General features: G+C 31.6%; 1 protein-coding gene across 1 annotated transcript; it reads left to right on the top strand.

The window, feature by feature from the left end:
* The first annotated feature begins 4,648 nt into the window (after positions 1 to 4,648).
* On the top strand, positions 4,649 to 20,612 carry LOC128178484 (uncharacterized). Its single transcript, XM_052845679.1, has 15 exons — positions 4,649 to 4,677; positions 5,375 to 5,498; positions 5,667 to 5,780; positions 5,915 to 5,986; positions 6,312 to 6,424; positions 6,560 to 6,643; positions 6,778 to 6,870; positions 7,033 to 7,146; positions 7,601 to 7,802; positions 8,207 to 8,362; positions 8,470 to 8,555; positions 9,031 to 9,101; positions 11,069 to 11,160; positions 16,448 to 16,781; positions 19,719 to 20,612. Exons 2-15 carry the CDS (start codon positions 5,384 to 5,386, stop codon positions 19,795 to 19,797), a joined length of 1,725 nt encoding a protein of 574 aa, XP_052701639.1. The 5' UTR covers positions 4,649 to 4,677; positions 5,375 to 5,383; the 3' UTR covers positions 19,798 to 20,612.
* The last annotated feature ends 1,739 nt before the right edge of the window (positions 20,613 to 22,351 follow it).

Raw genomic sequence — 22,351 nt, forward strand, 5'->3', positions numbered from 1 at the left:
GCGGTATTCATGATTTACAAATTGTTATGATCAGGTATTGACTAATAGGCGGCAAGTTATTGTTAGGAATGTATTAGACTGCAATCACCTTCTAGCTCGATAGACCCAATGGGTGCCGAGGCAGAACAGAGAAAAATTAATCTAGCTTATTGCAAGATAAATATGTGTTGTTGTTATTTGTTGATAGTGAGTAAATACTTTTTATCATTAAAACGATTTAAGATTTAATTCGTTACACTCATTCAAATGAACATATGTACTAATTTGCTGGGTTTTAAAAATGTTACGTCTGCAAATTAAAGATGTATGTAAGAGTAAAATTTAGAGGCTAATTAATTACTGTATCGGTGATCATAAATGGGTGTTAATTATTTAAATATATGTATAAGGGTAAATATATCATATATATATACCCGGCCGAGTACATCATATAATTGTATGTACATGTATATGTATACATCATTTGCAATTGCCAGATGCAGTAAATACGTCACCGGTAAGTGGTAATATTGTTTTCTTATAGAATTGATAGTTTAAAAATTATGTATACAATTAATTATTTAAACATAGCCTTTATCATTTAATTTGTTATTCTAGATTTGTTGTAAATGTATAATAATCAATATTATTAAAATTATACATGCAGGAACGGCGCCGATAACATGAAAACCGGGAAATTGCGTAGAACTAATACCCTAATAGTTTCAATTCATTTAAAAACATACTTTCATCTTATTCTTTGCATTTCATTAAGCTAGGAATTAGGTGAACTTATATCTACTCGGTTTAGATTTATTAACTATAAGTACTACACTAGTAAGCCTAACAGTTTCCATTTAGGTATAATATATTTTTTTCACTGAAGACCAAGTTCCGTATTTTACTCTAAATACATGCATGCATGTAATTTATAAATTATATATAATCGATTGTTACAAACTGAATGGAAGTCAAAATCTTTTCAAGTAAAAAATACACACTCATTACATTGGTTCAATAGCCACTAATTCATAGGATATAAAAACCACTTTAAATATGTAATTTGCCCTGGCGAAGAGGGAGTGAGGTGATGGTAGTAAACGAAGGGTTCCGGTGTTGTATAGCAGTTTTCCCCCATAGTAGCTTTTCCCTCCGGAAAACCTACTATTTTCCCCTCCCCCCGGGGGGAAAAGCTACTATATAGTAGCTTTTCCCCCATAGTAGGGTTTCTCCCTCACGTTTTTGGTTCAGATTTTATAACAAAATATTTATGGGAATCCAGTAAGGATTAAAATCAATGTTTCTACACTCCCAGGTTACATACAAGTATATCTGCATTCATCTGTAAAGGTTAAGTTTCGTTTTGCCGATTTATTATTTTTATAGACAATGCTGAAAGTTGAACATGTGTGTAATGGAATTACACATAGAACTTAATTTAGGTAATTTATTGAAAAAGGTTTTTCAAGTTATACACTTACATGCATAATTCTGTGTTCTGAAATAGTATTAAACGAGAATGTTTTAAGAATTTCTTGATAAATTTATCAGACTGTTTATCTGTTTGTGAAAATTTCATCCAGGCTAAACCTCTGTTTTAGAGAAATTTTGTTTCCGATGTTTCAGAGCCCGATTTTTAAAATCCTATTATAATAATTACAGTGCATATTCTTTAGGGTCCAATGTCTCATAAACCAGAGATGACCATATCACCATATTTTTATAGTGGCAGTGGTTTACTCCTTGAAGATGACTCAGCTCTCAGGGTAGGCCTGGGGCCCTTGATGTTTCAGGGCCCGATGATTAAAACTCCATTATAATGATGGAATTGTGTTCTTTAAGTGAGAACCCGAATCTCAAATTCTAGAGATGACCAATTAACCATATTTTCACAGTCATAGTGGTATACCACTAGTAGATGACACCGAAAATTTAAGCCCCCCTGCAGGGTAGAAGCCTTTGTTGTTTTCGAGCCCATTGTTTGAAATCCAATTACATGTACATTTTTAAAGAATATGTATTTTTAGGGCCCCATATCTCAAAAACTATAGATGACCACATGAACATATTTTTTCGGTCATTTAAAGGTAAAAACATCATTTAAAAATACACAATCACTCATATATTTCTTTATCAAAATGATTGAAAATTACGCTGCTTTTTTTTAAATTTACAAACAAATTTTTTTAAAAAGGTACGCGGGTAACATTCATTATTCTTCAAAACATTTATTAAATTAATAAGATGACTAATGATATAATAAATAATTAGATAAATAAATCAATGAACTTTTATTCATAACAGGAGAAACCGAAAATCAAAAATAAGTAACCAACCTAAGCGCATATACGACTTTTTTACTTGTTCGTTGATTAGAAGAACAAGCTTATATTTAAAAAAAAAAGTCAGCTCATCACAATTTATGTGTTTTTTGTTTTTTGTTTTTGTTTTGTTTTTTAATTACCCTTGTTTAATTGTTCGAAGAAATAATATGGTACACAAGTAAATCTTTATTGCAAAAATATGAAACAAATAGTATAAATTTTTTAGGTAATCGAATCGTATATCTTGATTTATATAGCATCGTTTTCAAAATTGTATATTTATAAATCACGTTGCAAACTTAAAAGTGAAAAAAAAATAGCAAATAGTGAGTAACAATCTAAACATAAAGTTAGTTCAGGCTCCATTTCACATTTTCCAAGGTAACCAGCAAAGATACCGACATTGTTCTGGTTGTGAAGACATTTCATTGTTTTTTAAAATGTCAGCATCATAATATCTCGTGTTTCGTAGAAATGTGCTTAAAATTATGAATATGCGTAACTTTAAAACGGAATGGTAAACACTAACTTTACACATGCTTTTAATACATAAATAAAATACCCCTTAACCATATGATTTAGAATCCCACCAATCAAAGTAAAACTAAAACATTTCAGTTTCTCGTCACATCATTGCATCCTGTCTCCCGTTTGATATTTAGAAGAAGAAATATATGATTGTTTTTAGGATCGTCAATTCTAACGGTATCAATTTAAAATTGATAGCCTTTTGGGCGAAGGGAGTAATACATTTCCACTTTTTATTCCATTCCTCTATAAAATTAAGTCAAGATTGGTCAGTTAGTTCCCAGGGAGAAGCTTATATATTGATGGTAATACATTAAAAAATTAAATTTCCAAACCGGCGTATTTTTACTCAAATGTGTTCTCACGTGTTCATAACGTCGAAGTCAAAACTGTAGATAAGCATCGATTAGAGGAAAAAGATTCGAGGTATTCCGAAATCCGTGTAAAAGGTGTTCCAAAAAGGGGTGAGAACAGGTGAAATAAACGATATTTACACATGCATGTTATAAAGGCGCATGCCTTAATTCATATTTGGGGTTAAAAAACCATGTATTTTATTCTATGTATTAATAAATGCCATAATTATCCTTTTTTGTGAGAAATTAATATCATATCAGTTATTGCAAATTATTGTCACGAATGGTCCGCAATAAACATGGCCAGAAAGTAAAAATGGGGGGAAATCCACTATATAGTAGGCTTTCTGTGGGGGTAATCTGGCTATAAAAAGGGGGAAAGCCCACTATATAGCCAGCTTTCCGTGGGGGAAAAACTGCTATAAAGCCATTTTTCCGGGGGGAAGAACTGCTATATAGCCATTTTTCCGGGGGGGAGAGATGGCTAGGGGGAAAAGGCACTATATAACACCGGGTTCAATCCTCGTCATGGGCGTTTAGAAAATTTTTTTCATTTTATTTTCTAGAGCAAAAACCGTTTTAATACCTTTTCTGTTATAAAGTTAATACATTTTGTTGTTAAACTAAGCACAACATTGAATTTAAAAAAAAATTGTAATGGCTTAAAGGTGGCTTAAAGGTGGCTTAAAAAAGTTTGGACATTAAGGACCTATAAGTTGTCCTTAAAGGTTGCTTAAAGATAGACTTTAAGCTGCCTTTAAGCCATGTTTACACTCTCATTAAGTCACTTTTAAGCAACACATATAGCTTAAAGGTGGCTTAAAGATCGTCTTTAAGCTACTATTAAGCACCTTAAAGTCATCTTTAAGAAGAGCTTAAAGATGGTCATTCATCCTGTGAAAATTTCAGTCAGTCATAAAATGAGTGTTTATCATTAAATGATGATTGAAATTGTTATTTAACAACATTATATCAAGGTAATTTTAATTGCATTTTAATTTTGTTTTTTTTTTAATCAAGACACATTAAGATAGTAAACAATATAAGGCTTAAGTCTAAGATTGCTTCATGATCCAGGGGCCTAGAAATCCTAACTTAAGTACATGGTAGCTTGTCATCAAATAAAAAAATAAAAGACAATGCGACAAAATGGTTGTTCCATAGCTGTTCATGTAATGTAGTTTAATACTGATATTGTCGAAATGCAAATGAGTAACAAATCCAACTTAGATTTAAGCTGTTCATCATCAATATAATGCTATTTTAAACCCGAAAATAAATGCAATGTAAAAAGGAAAACATACCGGATTTTAGCCAACATTGTGTTGCTTGAACAAAAATGATCAAACTTTATATTGTATAGTAATCCAAATTCTAAAAAAATACCGAGCATATAAGGAAATAAATATATTTTAGACTTAAATGCTATATATGCTCAATTAAAATCGTGTCCATTAATAGAATATAACAGCCGATAGGAGACGTGTAAAGTAAGCATTTCATTATTATAAATATTTCATCAAAATTAACATAAAGGTTTACAGTATTTCAATGTTAAAATCCCTTTATGTTTAAAACACTTTAAGGGAGATGACAGGTCATTCTGTAAATGTAGACAAAAAAGGTAAACATTTCTTGAACTGACTTGTGTATGCCAAACACTGACGAAAACTGTAGTCAAAAGATCAAACAGCAAAGCGTAGCTGCATTCTTAAATTAAACCTTTAAAGATATGAACGAAAGTCATTAGTGTTAATTGTGTACAACCATTTGTTAAGACAAAAGTTAAACCTTGCACATTTAAGTTCAACTTTTCCCTCAGTAAATGTTTTGTAAAGTGGAGACTAATAGCCTCCTGTTATATTTTTGAGATTTTTAAATCTTCAGTTTTAGTTAGCAACTGCAGTTCTACAGCTTTTTCTGACTGATTAAAAAAGCGTTGTTATGTAATTGTGTGCGGCGCAATTTGCATAAAAACAACATGTTAAATTTTATATTAATTGTCTAATTAGTCATGTCAGTTCAAGAAATGTTAACATTTTTGTTCAACATAATTACCGGTATGTACAATATAGCCGACCCCCCCCCCCCTTTTTTTTAAGAGCAACCAAGTTACTAGATATTTTTGTAAATATATCTAACTATCCTGATTTATTGAATTGAAGTTCTACTTTTTTATTGAGTTAGAAATCAGCAATGACACAACGTAAATATGGATCAGTGCCTGTTGTTCTTCTTCTTGATATATCAAACATTGTGAAAGGAGAAGCGTTTTCTCAAATGAAAGAGGCCTTTGTTTCATTAATTAAGGGTAAAAGTAATGTGATTATTTGTTCATGTACTGTATTCATCAAACAATATATAAGGATTTTGGTAATTCAAAAGACTTCATAATTTACGTTCTTTATTTATTTTTGTAATAAATGCATATAAAAGCTAAATGTATAACATTGTATCTGAAGGCATTGATAAATTATAGGTTACGCGAATCAGCCTCTGGTAACTCACAAGGTTGCTGTTATAACGTTTGGAAGAGAGGTTAATATTGTACAAAACTTCTCCGAAGATTACAATACCATCTTACACTTACTAGGTAAGAGTAATTTACCATTGTTTCATGACAATTACAACTTTCAGACACTGTAGCAGTGTGAGTATATGTTTTGGTTTTAATTTACCTTGATTTCCCGTATATGTCTACTGTTTTGCCGATTTAAATGATTTCAGATGACACAGTATGTGAAGGACCATCACTGTTTGGCAAAGCCCTGGAATTAGCTGTGGACGTCCTGAGAGATAGTAATTGAATTCATACACCAATAATTTTAAAACGACATAATTTACTTTTGTAAATATCAGTAATCAAGATTGTTGTTTACTTAGTTGTCTTCTTTTGTGTTTTACATACAAAATCAATTGAAAATCAACGTTTTGCTATATAATCGATCATAATTATGTTACCTACCAAATATAAATTGTTTTTATCACTGGGCGATCTGTATTCTGATAAATATCTATCTATCTCATTGCAATATCAATAGATTTATTGCAGTATTCTTTTCGGTAACTATATCTTTTGAAAGTATAATTCATTTAAAAAACTGTACATTTAAATCCTTCCCAGGAGAAAAAAGAGGTCTTGTTGGACCATTTTCCATTAGAAGATTAGTTATCATGTCTGTTGGACATGCAATCAATAAGGATTTCACAGAGGACATTGAAAACGAAAGAAATGAAGTATATCTTAACATCTTGATAAGTAACAAAATATTTACGGGATTTAATTAAGTTAACAGCATTTGATTACAGCATTTTATACTATTTTGTTTGGTTTCTTTTCTGATAAACGTTTGAAATGAAATTCCATTTCAGAAAATGAGCATTCTACAGTTAGTAGGAAAAATACGCAAAGCGTTTCACATTGTGTGTGTACCGGTTGGTAGAGATCCAGACATGGTATTTATTATTTTTAAAACTACATGTTTGATCTACCTAAAAATTAAGTTATGAATTGTGTAAATAAGTGGTATTATAGATCATGCAAGGAAAAACTGTAGCATTGAATATTTATTGGTTTCTTCTTTACATAGTGTTTCTTAGGCGCAATTGCATATTCATCGAAAAGTGGAAAACTTTTAAAGGTTGACGAGGCTGCACAGTTTGCAAGATTTTCGACAAATATGGTAATTTGATTTTTATGTACAAGTATCCATTGAAATTGTACATTTGCTATATCATGTTTTATGTGATGTTTAAATAGGTTAAGTGTGAATCTAATTTATTTTTAAAAAACATCAAAGATGATATAAACAAATACATAATGTCTATTCCAATGCTTTTGATAGGTTATCGCTTCTAAAATAATTGGCAAAATGCCAACAGTTGATTATTCTTTGGATGATGTAACAGAAGCTGTGTTGTCAATCGGGGGAGGTGGATCCATAACAGAGACGGATTTGGTAAAACATTACTTATTTCTTACAAACACTGATCCAATTCTTATAGTTTAAGACATTGTTTTACCTCTAGTTTGAAGACATTGATACATATTTAGTTTAGCTGGCTCAACTGATGTATGCGTGAAGTTCTAAAATAAATATTATCGTTTCGATAATGGTAAGATTGTTAAGAGTTGACCGTTTTTACGTTTTTTTAATAAACCTGCAACATTAGCTTCCCTTTAATGGAGAGAACATATAATGTTACACATTTCATTGTCTGCAGAACATTTAATAAGGCTGGGTGGTCAACAAAATGATTCGGAGTTTACTTTGGCTTTACTCTTGGTCCACACAGACCCAAGGTTTAGTTGGGGTTGGTTTTCTATAAGATTGGGTCTGATCGGTACTGTAGCTAAATCAAAAGACCTGTTGTCTAAGGAAGATACAGATCACTGCATTATTACTTCAACAGAGCGATATATACGAAATATTGATGAATAGACAAGCATATCAGATGAATTTCTACTCACGGGACAACATCGAAAGTGATTTACACGGAGAGAGGGATTCTAGGCTCCCACCTATAGGAACACGCGTTCGAAGAGGACCTAAATGGTCATATTTTGGGCAAGATTCCGAAGCTTGTGGAACAATCGTTGGACATAGGACTGTTTGTAAGTATAAAGTTTAGACAATACTGAGGTATACATACCTTCTTTGTACGAAATTACACCAAAAACCGGATTGTTACAGGAAACAACTATACTTTAGCATTTCATTTTGACATATCGAAATAAAACACAACACAGTTCTATATAACCAGTCATATTTAGGTAATGAAAGCTGGATATATAATGAAACGAATCAATACCTGTACTGTACAACATGACCCACTTTTTTGTATCCAATGCATTGTTAAGTATTCCATTTTGAATGTATGCACTCATTATGAACGATTTAACATTTGCTTGTTAGTTTAATGCGATGGAAATGGAACATTTTACATATTGAATTAAAGTATTATCAACAAAAACGCGTGAGTGCATGCTTTTAATGAAGTGTAATTAAATTATTACAGATCATAACGTTTCTGTTGAATGGGATACAAGTATGGTATTTCCTTACCACTATGACACTGGTGGTGATGATCAAGCATCCCATGTTGTCGTCTGCGACGATCCTAGAATTCTACTACAAAGAGAGAAGATTGCAGTAGGGTGTCTTGTTCAAAGAGGTTAACTTCAACCTTTTAACCTATAACCGTTGCATTATTAAGTTAAAATGAAGATTGGCAAATATCTGCATATTGCGAGTGGTTTCATTGTAAGCGTTATAACGTAGGTCCAGACTGGAAGTGGTTTGACCAAGATGGTGGTGAGGGTAATATTGGATCGGTTTACCGGGTGAAAGACGACAAGACTGTCCATGTAATGTCACTTGAATAGCATACACTAGATAAGTATAATATAGTTTATTTGCTAAATCTCGTATACTTTATAAGCAACATACAATGCCTAGGAATGTTATAACCAGTAGTACATGTAGCAACGTAAATAAGTATGCTCAAAATTTGAATACCATACACAAGTTCATGGAAACAGAACCGATACGGAATAGTTTATTTACAGCTTGTTTGTGAATTAAAATTAGGTAAAAGCAAGTTAATAATGATAATATATTTTAACTGCAGCACTAACAAGATAACAAAATTGTATTAATCATCTGTGGTATTTTATTCTTTTTCTTTTGTTGAGTTGTAATTGTTTAAAAAACGATGTCCATAAATGAGTCTACTTATTTATTATCAATGTTTCGCATTTGAAGTAACTAATGATTTTACGAAAATTGAATTTCATGCATGACTTTGGATTGCTGTTTTAAAGCAACTCATTTATATTATAGGTACGATGGCCTAATGGTAAAAAAAGTAACTACAGATTTGGATATGATGGAAATTATGATGTGTCATTATGGTTTGTTAATGATTAAATATTAAATTTTAAATACTAAATTACAAATCAACAATGAGTATTCATAACTACTAAAATACATATCAACAATGATATATTAATACTGATGACTATAATGGGGTTTAATCTAAGCTAAACGATCTCGCGATTTTTCTGCTCACTTTTTTATGTTAACCTGCTTGTCTGTCCCTCTGTTTGCCGTTGTTTTAAATATTATCGGTCCTACTTTTTTTTCAAATTTATACGGAAGCAACCATGATGAAAGTTTGAGTTTGTTAATATCATAATTCTTCTTTAATACAAAAAGGCCCCACTTTCAGGGGGAAACGTTCAATTTAAAACACAATATAAGGACTAGATGATATCCCGTGCAAGCGCGGGAATTCTCACTTTACACATTTTTTACACAATGCTAAATTGTTTAACCATTTTTTATTCATTTTTGTATATACCGTGTTTATTTTTTTCTTAATTGTTTTCTTAATCTATTCTTTAAAATTGAAATTATGAAAACAAAAACCAACCTAATATTTAGCTGAGGGATGAGAAATTTAAAGTCTAAACTGTATTGGATATATACATGTACGTGGCCTTAATTCTTTTTTGTTGCAGCTGATTGCAAATTGATAGCAATAAATTTTTCTAAACCAGTAAGTGGGTATTTAGGACGTCATCTCTATAGATTCATTTCTTTAGGTCAACTTTTACGACAGTTTATACCACTGCCCCAAATGATAAATTTAGATAAAAATCTGAATAAAAAAAGCAATCGGTGAGGGTGGTCACCCCCCCCCCCCCCATTTAACTTCCCTTTTAATGCATACATCATTTATTCATAAAGACTTGGAACACAATCTGTTCCTTGTTTACAATTTAATGTTTAAGGATTACCACCAATCTGTCGAGGTATTAAATTGCATGAAAAAAACCGCTTGTGAACGCATATAAATTTACATTTTTAAAACTAAAGTTGTCATATCTAGAGTATCTGCCCGATTGTTAACTCGCCCAATACTCTCCGCCATGATGTAAATTAGTCAAACAGCGTTCCTGGGAAATAAATTATTTTGATAAAAACTTAAATCACATCAAATTGTTCCATTTCATTTATTAACTTTTATGTAATAGCCAAATATGTTCCATCCAAGGTATAAATACTACCCGCGATACATTATGAACCCGTACTTCCTAAACTTTTCGCCATGGCGTTAATTAGTCAAATTGCGTTCTTGGTTACCTATTCTGGAAAGTTCTATTTCCTTCTCTTGCCAGAGGTCGCTGGCTCCTATCTATCAAGACAAAAAAGTGCATTCAAGGAACGAATTGTCTTACTTCATTTATTCAGCATTTGTCAACTCTCAACTTCTATGTATAATCCAAGTAAGTTTCTAATAAATGTATTCATTAATTAGGTAATCATTAAATATTATTTCATTGGAAGCATATATTTTTATGCTAACTCCCACTGACTTGGATCCGCCAAAGTGTGTCCACCACCTTACTCTTATTTTTGCTATTTCAAGCTTGTTTTTCGAAATGAAAGTAGGTTTTTCATTATTTTACATCAATTACTTATCAGGAGAACTCAAACGGTGTAAGCAGTGACGCTGATTCAGGCATTTTTTTTAGTTTATCGGTTACTGAATTCATAAGTATAGATGATCATGTTAGTTGATCAACGCATCTTTTTTTTTCAAATTGAAAATTTAGCAAACGTATGTTAATATTTTGCAAAAAGGACATGCAAGGATCAAAATTGAATTTAATACTAAACGGATATAAATAAGGTAACATAAAAAGTAACAAGTAACCATATGATTTTTTTTTAATAGAAACTGTAAATTTTTAAAGAATTATGTATTTTTACATGCATTTATGCGCTAATTTTTTTTAGCTCAGTCGTAATTAAATTGTAATTGCTGTTCAGATGAGCGATGTGATCATAAACTTTGATTTATTTATTTTAACAGTGACCCTTTTGACGAGAATATAATGAGAAGAATGAAAGAACAACGAAATGACTGGAGCAAAAACAATGCAAAAATGGTGGCTTCGAATGATGGCAAGTGTTAATCAAACTTACATTCTGATTGAAAATAAACGTAATGTGTGTAGTGAACTTTCAAAACAATCCCGTATATTTCATTGGTCTTAGATAAATAACGTGTCTATTATCAAAGGATGATTACATCATTTTCGTTAATTTTTTTAACATGATCAAGTCCTTTATTCTATAAAATTGATTTCTAGCTCACCTGAAGGTTCATGCAAGCATTTCTGATCACCTGTGTAACGAAGAATATTGACCCGGGTTGAAAATTGACCCGGGGTCATTTTTCAACGTTGAATATTGACCCGGGGGTCATTTTCAACGTTGAAAATTGAGACCAAAATCGTGAAATTTATACCCGGGGTCATTTTTCAACGGTATGAGAAAGATTTTTCTAAACTCTGATGTCCTCGACCCGTTGAAAATTGATCCTGTTGAGAATTGACCGAAACCTCAGAGTTTTGATCTGAACTGGAACTTACTCTACACGGTTAAAATGTACAATCATGCACATATCTGAAAGTTTCAGTTTTAAAATGTACATACTGTCCGGTACATATGCGGACGTGGCTAATTTCTTTTAAACTGATATATCCAATTAATCATTTAGTTTTTAGATTGAAAATATGATATCCATTTATCATTACATTATTATGTATAAAAGCTAAGAATATGACCGTTTGCTTCGGAATGGAGCAGGCGAGTAGGGCTAGAATATTTTTTGACATAGATGACATGGTTTTCATTCCCTCATGTGACAGAATTTAAAGTTTAAACTTGTCACAATCTCTGATAAATATATCTAACAAACATATTGTCCGTCACTTTTAAGGCAATTCAACAATGTTCATATATACTGGGGTTTTTTTTATACGTATATATACAGCATATACATATTTACACATGTTTTTAATTTTTTACGACTTAAAAATGATTTTTCATAAACTTGTCTGATTAACTTTATTGAAGCACCATCCAATTTTCTGCATATACAGTCATAGTTCTTCTTTAAAATGCAATTTATTTCTAATATTTTGAGTTTTCAATTTTATTATTTACCTGTAAATTAGAAACACGGGCAACTGACGTAATATATTTTCTCAAAATTAAAAACATATACCCTCTACAGCAAAAATGTTATCAATTTTAAAAAAAAGTAGGTTTGCATCTAAATATACAGTTGGAGGATGGTTGATCTAATTATATTAATGGTATTCACATTAAAAAGGTATGCGAAAAGTATACAACTGATAGATATGTTGTTTGGAGCAGCTGTATCAAGGAAAAATCCAAATTGCTTAAACATGTACAAATTGAAGCAACCATGACAGTGACAGGGATCAGAGTTAATTCTTCTAAAATAATTTTATATTGTGAGCTTAATATGGAAACCTTGCAATCTCGAAGGGATAACCATAAACTAATTATATTCTACAAGAATATAAATGGTTTAGCACCACAAGATATGTTAGATTGAATTCAATCATATTTTCTTACTAAACATGCATATAATCATAGATCGAATTAGCTTTTTTACTATCTACCACTATATACTTATTACAATAGCTTTGCTCCGTCTACATGTAAATTATGGAATAAAGAAAATTTCATCAACTTTATCTTTCTATTAAGTCAAAACTTAAAAAACAAAATATACCTAGAGTTTACAAACCTTTCAGTTAAGACAATAGGAAATATTATTTTACGTCAATTACGGAATAAAGCGAGTAAAGCTTACTTATTTAAGGATTTTTTTCTGATGTGAGTCGATGTTTATACTGTGGGTCTGAATCTGAAGGAAATGTGATTTTTCCCCTGGATATCCAAGATACACTCAACAAAGAGACGAACTTTTTAAACAACTTATTGACATTAGTGTACCATTTTATATGAACTATATACTTTGTGGTAGTTCTGATTTTTCATATAGATAAAATTGTAAAATTGTTTCCCATGTTTATACTTATATAAGATCTCCAAAGCGTTTTTGATTCTCTTAAGGTACACTGTTTAAACCTATTTAAGTATTATACCTGTATATTTACTTAATATATAGTTCCCTTTTATTTACTGTTCTTTTCAAATGGGCTGGATCATGAAAATCTCATTCTTATGTTTGTATCTCTGCAGGTATAAATGAAGGTGGTATGTTTGTTAATATGGGTGTGAGTGAACATGTCTACCAACAATATGTCATACAATCATACATGATAAATATTCAGATAATTATTTAATATTCAAGTACCTCATGTCTTATATACACATAATATACACATTTAACACGTTTAAATTAAATTAATAATGTAGGTGGCTGTGATAGGAAGGTCAATCATCTACTCCAACGCTGCTGTATGATCTTCTACTACTTATTTCTATTCAAAAAATGCAATTTACCAATTTATTGACGAAAACAATTACTGTTAGTAAATTTATGATGAATTTTTGTGATCAAAGCAATTTAGAAACTTTAAAGCAAAATTCTATTGTCATCCTGTACAAAAATTAGGTTGCTAACTTGCTACAGATTCCATGAAGCAGAATTGTTAATGCCTAAAAAAATTAGCGATTGGATGATATTTAGTTACATCAAAAGTTATTCTAACGGAACAAATAAAACACCAAAATTCGGCTTTCAAGGTATAGTTACTACAGCATTGTTCATGAAAGAGTACAATCATGTTAGCATATCATCATTTTGTAAACTGTTATTGGCTGGATGGATGTGAATACAAAATTCAGACAGTCACAGTTTTAACAAACTGAGTGGGTGCAAACACAAAAATCTCAATATGACATACTGTATTTTTTTTATTTACACCCACTCAGAAAATTTACAATGAACAATATCAAAGTTTCAATTTACTAGGTGAACGTAAAACCAAAATTGAATAATATGACGTATTGTAATTTTTTAAAATTATTTATATTGTACATTTCTCCAGCAAATTAAAAAAAAAAGAGTTTTACTGAATTGAATATTTTAACGTGTAACCATGTATACTAATATTATCAAAAAAAAAATATTTCTTTAAAAATATATAGATATCACACACAGCAATTATACGCGAAAAGTTTATTATGAATAAAATAGTTATTACATGTACATATTTAAAGGGATACTATGTAAATTCAAAAAATAATTATTTAAGTCTCATCTTAATCCCCCTCCCCCCCCCCCCCCCCCCCCGTCGAAACATGTTAACATGTATATCTAAAGAATAAATATATAAAAACTGATAATTTATGATTAAATAAACTCAAGGTTTAATATTGATTCGTTAATTTGTGCTTCTTTGCTGTTGAATTTTGAACCGGTTTCATGATCAAAATTCCACGATGCGGGTCAATTTTCAACGGATTAGGGTCTTTATTCAACACCTTTGGTCTCAGTATTCAACGTGGGAAAATGACCCCCGGGTCAATTTTCAACCCGGGTCAAAATTCTTCGTTACACCTGCTGTCTGCTGTTCGTTCGTCTGTCCGTCCGTCCGTTTGTCTGTCTGTCTGTCTGTCTGTAAACAAACTTTGAGTTAAGAAGGCCGACTTTAGTTTTTATCGCACGTGTTTTTGCGCATTCTATTAAGATAAAGTGTAGATATACCTTAAATGTTGTTAACATACCATTTATTATAGTATTTTAAATGCCAATGTATACAGCAAAGATTGTACATAAAATGAAAACTTAAAATTGGTTAAAACTGTGACCCCAAAACCACTAATAGGGTCTAAAAGGGGGTTCATAGTTCAAGATAAATATATTTAGGGAAAATGTTTAAGGTAAGACAGAAAAAAGGTAACTAAATTTTCCTATAATTCATTTTTTCTGAAAATATCAATAGTTTGTTCTTTGGAATGAAATTTAAAAATATTTATACATCTTTTGATCGAATCTTACAATTTTCGCACATATCACCTCAAACCTACAATTTGAATTTCCTGTCGTGGGGTGTAAAATTGTTTTGTTTTGTTTTGTTTTTTTGTTTTTTTTATATACAAAGTTACATTTTAAGATATAACATATGTTTGTGTTGCTATTTATACAGGACATATTTATGTTACTTCATCACGCTGAAATAAACTTTAACTGGTAACTTAACATAGTCTCTGATGTAATTTAAATAAGAATGGCGCTTATAAATTATCCTTTAAGGTAAAAATTTGTAAGGTCTCTTAAAAAATTATACCATTTAAATTTGAATAGAGAAAGTAGTATAATTGCCATGACTTCGTTATTCAAATAGGCTTTCAAAAATATTGAAAATGTTACCGTTGGTTTTAGAAAAATTGTGGTTCAAGTATATTTGACGGAGGTGAAATTGATGAAACTCCAAGATGACGCCATCATATAAGACCTTTGACATTCCACTAGGACCTTAAAATTTAATGGGCATAAAGACTGATTGCGTTACTATGAAAGGAACACAATTCATACATGTCTTTATGATAAAAAGCTTAATTGTACAAAAAGCAAAAGTGTAGGTTTCAATCATAGAAATACGCTGTATCACAGGGTTTTGTTGGGGTTTTTTTGTTTTTGTTCTTTTTTTTTGCATTTAGTAATAAATCTGCAGATTTATTTTTCTTTTTATTGAATTGAAATTAACATTGGCATAAAATTCAGCCATTATGTTTAGTATTTGAGAAAAATTTCATGAAATTTATGTTCAAAGTGTTTCGTACTACCGTATTAATCTTCTTTTCAAGAACTACAATGCTACAATTTGCGAGACTCCTATACAAATATCCTCATATATTAATTTCCTTATATCTGGTCACATTAACCTTCTTACACTTTTAAAAATAATTCATAAATCATTTTTCAATTTTCTCACCCTTATACATGTAGGCCCAGGATAATAAAATTAGTCATTTGATGCATTTTAAATCCTAAAATATGATGATGCCCCAAGAGAAACCTTATTTTCATGAATTGTTTTTTATGGATTATCAATTCTTGGACTATATGTAGTAAAGAATTTTGTGATTTTAACAATATTTCAGAAGAGATCATATTAAAAACCTTTGAAAAGTTACAAAAATGTTGTTAATGTGAGCGATGTGGCCCATGGGTCTCTTCTTTAACTACTTTTCTGATATGAATAAGAATGACCATTTGGTGTTTTTCTCAAATTGAATATTAAAAATATTTTTCATTTGATTCCTTAGTAATTATAATGAAAAAACATATAAGTGTATGTCACATTTGATCTTCATTCAAACAATGAGGTCAAATATATACATGTAATGTATAAAGAAATTGGTTTTTTTTTTAGAAATTGCTTTTTACTTGTATACTTAGGCACAAGAAGCAAATACAACAAAAAAGGTTTTGCCAGTGCAGCATCTAACATACGAAACCCTAGAGATGTAAATAAGAAAAACACTGAAATTTGTGAAAAGGATAAGATGGCAGAGGGAGGTAAAAGGAACAGTTCACCAGTTCAACATAAAAAGGAGGGTTTAGAGGGGAAGAATGCCTTAAATTGTAACTTCAGTGATAGACCTTGTTCTTGGGAATGGAAGACTAACCAAGGCAAATGGGTGTCGTTCCCAAAATCAGAGAACGATAAAATACAAAACGCTTTTGACAAAAATAGGAAAGGTACTGTTCTGGTGAAGATAGATGAAGATTTGTAAGTACACCTTTTTAGCTCACCTGAGCTGAAAGCTCAAGTGAGCTATTCTGATCACATTTTGTCCGTCGTCCGTCCGTCCGTCCGTCTGTCCGTCCGTCTGTCCGTCTGTCCGTCTGTAAACTTTTTACATTTTGAACTTCTTCTCTAAAACCGCTTATCCAATTTCAACCAAATTTGGCACAAAGCATCCTTATGTGAGGGCGAATATAAATTGCAGAAATAAAAGTCCGATCTGTATTCAAAGCGGAGAAAACCTTGAAACTGTAGAAAAAGGGGGGTGCATTTTTAAAAATCTTCTTCTCAAGAACTAATTAGTTCAATTCAACGTAGTTTAGCATAAATTATCCTTATGGGAAGGAAAATATAAATTGCAAAAATTAAGTGCTAATTCTGATTCAAATCTGAGTTATTACGAAAATAATAATAAAGGAAATGCGTGTTTCAATCAGTTTAATAGCTTCGGGCTCGGCATACGGTAAGAATTACCTACGGTAAAATGGGTAGGCAAGACTTGGTCTGAGCAAAACAAAAGATTGGCAGGTATTAATCTGCCAATCTCATTAAAATTTCGGGATATTTGATGGACCAGTACATTTGTATTCGCTGTAAAAATTGCTGCAAAATAATGCGTATTTGGAATTGACGATTGCCGATCTGCCCCGGCTTTTATTTTGCCACGGCCTGGGTTTGCATACCCATTTTACCAAGACTCGTATTCCATACTTCTAAAACGAGGTTCTTTGTTTAAAGCAGCCATGACATCATACGAAAAAGGGTCGATCTGACTATGATGAATTTACTTGCTATGCAACCGTTCGCGTATGAAGGGAAATTTTTGAAACATGCAAAATATATTGGTGCCGATTTTGTGAAGTAAATTAAGGCTAAATATTTCAATGCGTTGACAGTTTTCACACATGACGTTGGTGTTAGCTTGTTCTGATTTTCGTTTCGTTTTCATTATTTATGCTTTGTAACCTGGGAACTATCGTCTGTATTTCGTGATTTTTACGTATCAAATAAAACAGAGACTTCGGTAAATCAAACAGTTAACAGTTTACCTGCGCAAAGTAAGCAATATCTGATGTAGGGGTACTGAAGTACAATTCATTCTATCGGTAATTCGGCATTGTCTTTTGCGTAATGGTAGATTAATGCAATAGGTTTTGTTGAGATGCTCGGCATTTTCTCGAGTTTATTCAGTTTAAATAGATTTTGATATCGCTGACGGAAATATGTAGGTATATACATGTATATATATGATTCATTTCGAAAAAATAAATTGTGTTCTTTATTTGTTATACATGTAGCTAGTGCATGTTTCTTGTGTTTAATTGTTACCCTACAATTTCTATTTACTAACCATATTTGAGTGTTAAGCTTCGAATTATAAGCAAGATACAGAGATTTGCTCACAATTCTATGTTTGTACACAGATATAAAAGCTACAGATTAAAAAAGTAAAAAAATTGTCAATATTTATTACGAAAATTTTCAAAGTCTGTTCTTCCAGAAACCAACTTATTGAATTGTAAACTTAACCTTTTTAGCTCACCTGAGGGTGGGGCCACAATCGGGGGGGGGGGGGGGTCGAAGTTTAACAAATGAATATATAGAGTAAATCTTTAAAAATCGTCTTCTCAGTAACTAATCGGCCAGGAAAGCTGAAACTTGTGTGGAAGCATCCTCAGGTAGTGTAGATTCAAAGTTGTGAAAATCATGACCCCCGGGGATAGGGTGGGGCCACAATGGGGGGTCGAAGTTTAACATATGAATATAAAAAGTAAATCTTTAAAAATCTTCTTCTCAGAAACTAATCGGCCAGGAAAGCTGAAACTTGTGTGGAAGCATCCTCAGGTAGTGTAGATTCAAATTTGTAAAAATAATGACCCCCGAGGGTAGGGTGGGGCCACAATGGGGGATCGAAGTTTTACATAGGAATATATACAGTAAATCTTTAAAAATCTTCTTCTCAGAAACTAATCCGCCGGCAAAGCTGGAACTTGTGTGGAAGCATCCTCAGGTAGTGTAGATTCAAAGTTGTGAAAATAATAACCCCTGGGGGTAGGTTGGGGCCACAATGGGGGGTCGAAGTTTAACATATGATTATATAGAGTAAATCTTTAAAAATCTTCTTCTCAGAAACCAGCCAGGAAAACTGAAACTTGTGTGGAAGCATCCTCAGGTAGTGTAGATTCAAATTTGTGAAAATCATGACCCCTGGGGGTAGGTTTGGGCCACAATGGGAGGTCGATGTTTTACATAGGAATAAACAGAGTAAATCTTTAAAAATCTTGTTCTCAGAAACTAATCAGCCAGGAAAGCTGAAACTTGTGTGAAAGCATCCTCAGGTAGTGTAGATTCAGAGTTGTGAAAATAATGATCCCCAGGGGTAGGGTGGGGCCACAATGGGGGGGGGGGTCAAAGTTTAACAAAGGAATATATAGGGTAAATCTTTAAAAATCTTCTCAGAAACTAATCAGCCAGATGATTCTTTATAATTGTTAAGACTTTGGCCCCAGGACAATTCTTTGGCCTCATGAGAAGGTTCAGAGTTTGATGTACGTTTATATCCCGTATATAAACTATTGTTAGGGATCTTTTTGAGAACTGCAATACTCAACATATGATATGACTATAAAATCATCCTGTTAGAAAAGGGACTAATGATTATAAACATAAGAATATCCAGGGGAAAATGGATTTTATTTATACAGGATCTACATGTATTATTGTACATTGTCCAGATAGTTTGTATTATGACTCCATTGAGCTGATTTTATCATAACTATTGTTCCTCAGGTGAGCGATGTGGCCCATGGGCCTCTTGTTTCAAGTTGTTTTATTATCTGGTTTTTTTTTAATTTAAAATTATAAATCATAAAAATTATTTTTTTCAAATTTTATAGTTTAATAATTTTCTTTTATTTTAAGATATAGGGTGGTTTTGTCTAAAATGATTCAGATTAATATCAGCAACAGAGAATCGCTAGAAGTCAGACGCCTCAGCTGATTTTACCTTGATGCCGTGATCAATTGTCGTTCGTCTTGTTTTTACAATCATTAAATGTATTTTATAAAGATCTGAGACCCTTAATATGTATTATCTACAGAGCACATCATTTTGAATATGATTAATGTTCAATGTAGCGCTACGAATATTCTCTAAACCAGCCAACTTTTATTCGCGTGCTAGAAATTTTCTGAAGGTTCGCGAGAGTCTTGCTGTTGCAAATACTTCTCGCCGCGAACCAGTTCTCGCTGCGAACCAGTTCCTCTCCAATCTATTTAATATCAACACTAGTGTTGATACGGCTATGTCGCGAAAATTTTTGCCGCGAACCACATCATCTAACATAAATCGCGAAATAATGTTGTCGTGAATAAAAGCTGGTTGGCATTATACAATAGGTAATTATAGATAAAATTTATGTGATAGCACAAAAGTCAATAAAAAATAATCATTTGCATCAGTCACGAAATCACTTTGCATTGGATCCATCAAATGTAATGTTTTCTCTTGTTGTGTTTGTCAAATTGTCAATGTTGTGTCATCATTAAAGACACCAAAAATCTTAAATCTATCTAAACTAACTTTGTGAAGAGTTTTACCGCACTTTTATAATTCATGTATATTAATCGTCATATGTTTTTATGCAATCAAATCTAACATTCGGTACATTATCTGAGTGTTTGCTAATGATTAAATATTTGTTTAAAAACAAAAAGGTTTTATTGTTCTGAGTACTTACCATTTTTGCTTTTCTGTTTTTATAAAATATGACAGTGTTATGTGCTTCGTGCTCCTTAGCATATAAGGCCATCACCAGTGGCTTCCATGTAGGTTATCTTGAGTCAGTCTCTGGACCTATCCCCATGTCCAGTTGTTGTCCCTTATTCCATTCTTAACTGACCTCCCTCAGGTCTTTTTCTGTCTTCTCTATTTTTGTATTTGGTGTCAATATCATTGCTACCATTGAGGTTGAAGTTGAGTGCATTCTACATATCATAATTAAATACCGTATGGTGCTGAGAGGACATCTAGTTTCGAAGGTGTCTATTTTGTTCGAGATGATTTTCGTCACTTTCCTAGATTCAACATCATTTAGGAGGACTGCAGTACATTAATCTCAAAAATCCTTAATTTAGTGTTCGTGTTGATCTTTACTGATAACAAATGTTTTGCAATGCAGCATATTTTCCCGTAGCTTTGGAAATTAGATTTAGAAAAATAGTCATTGAATCCTCATTTCCTGCAGTGATCTTGTTTCCTAAGTAAAATATATCTGTGACCAGTATATAGTTGTACCATCTATGATGACGTGTTCTTCCGATTTTCAATTGATCCTCATTATCTTGGTTTTGTAAAATATTTTTTTAAATGTATATTAATTAGGAACACTTATTACAAACTGTTTATAAATTTATAAATCTAGACACACTGATTACAATCCACATATTTGATAACAATAACATAGACCTAGATACCAGGCGCATACTAAGAAAAGTATACACATTTTTTAGGAATTTTTAGACAATATTAATTCGTCATTTTTTTGACACAATGATACAAAAATTCATATATTAATTATTACCTTTACATAATTAAATCTACGAGTGGAATTGTATTTTTGGTATGGTAATAATTTAAAAGACTTATTATAGAAAATTTAAAATGTTTTCCCTGGTTTCAAACCATGGTTGAAAATATTCCTTGGTTCATGCATATCTAATAAATGTCCATTAATTTTTGTTGTTGAAATAATTGCTCTTGACGCCGATTAAGCACTTATCTTAATCATCAGAGTTTAAATTTCACGATATGCATAATATCGATATTTTTCGATATATCGATATAATATTGAAAGCAATGGTGCAATGTGTGACGTCATAGATGTAACTGGCTTATACTTATAGCATTATATTAACGTGTTTTCATAAGTTTTAATTATTAAAATGAAACTATTGTATTAATTTTTTTAATGATTTGTTATCAGAGAGAGAGAGAGAGAGAGAGAGAGAGAGAGATTGCTCGTAAGATTTAATTTTTTTTGAAAAATATTCTAGATTTGAAAGCAAGTTAACACATTTTCGTTCATGCGTTATAAAAGTACCACAACATTTTTGGTTATTGATTCACTTAAGGCACTTTGAAAAAATAATTATAAAGCACAAATTCTGGGATTTGATTTTTATATACTAGATGGTTTTATGGTATTCTTTAAACACTAATGAATGTGACAGAGTTACAATCTTTGGAAACGGGGACGGGACAACCTGCAAAGACACAGTTTAATTACCATAATAATATTTCAAATATACAATAGTTATTTGAAATTGAAAAAATAAGATGAGCTGGCCAAACAAGATATCCCTCTAAGGAATGTTAACAAATCTGTAGGAGTCAAATCATAAACCGTCTTCTCGACTTTGAACCAAATAAATCACTTCATTAGAAAACTATGAGATTTACATTGTATCTAAAATATGGTGATTAAATACCTTAAATCATTTCCTTTTTTGACATAGCCCAATGCTTTGGACCAAATAAAAGAACCATCTTAAAG

This window comes from Crassostrea angulata, chromosome 3 (genome assembly GCF_025612915.1).
Source record: "Crassostrea angulata isolate pt1a10 chromosome 3, ASM2561291v2, whole genome shotgun sequence".
NCBI lineage: Eukaryota > Metazoa > Mollusca > Bivalvia > Ostreida > Ostreidae > Magallana > Magallana angulata.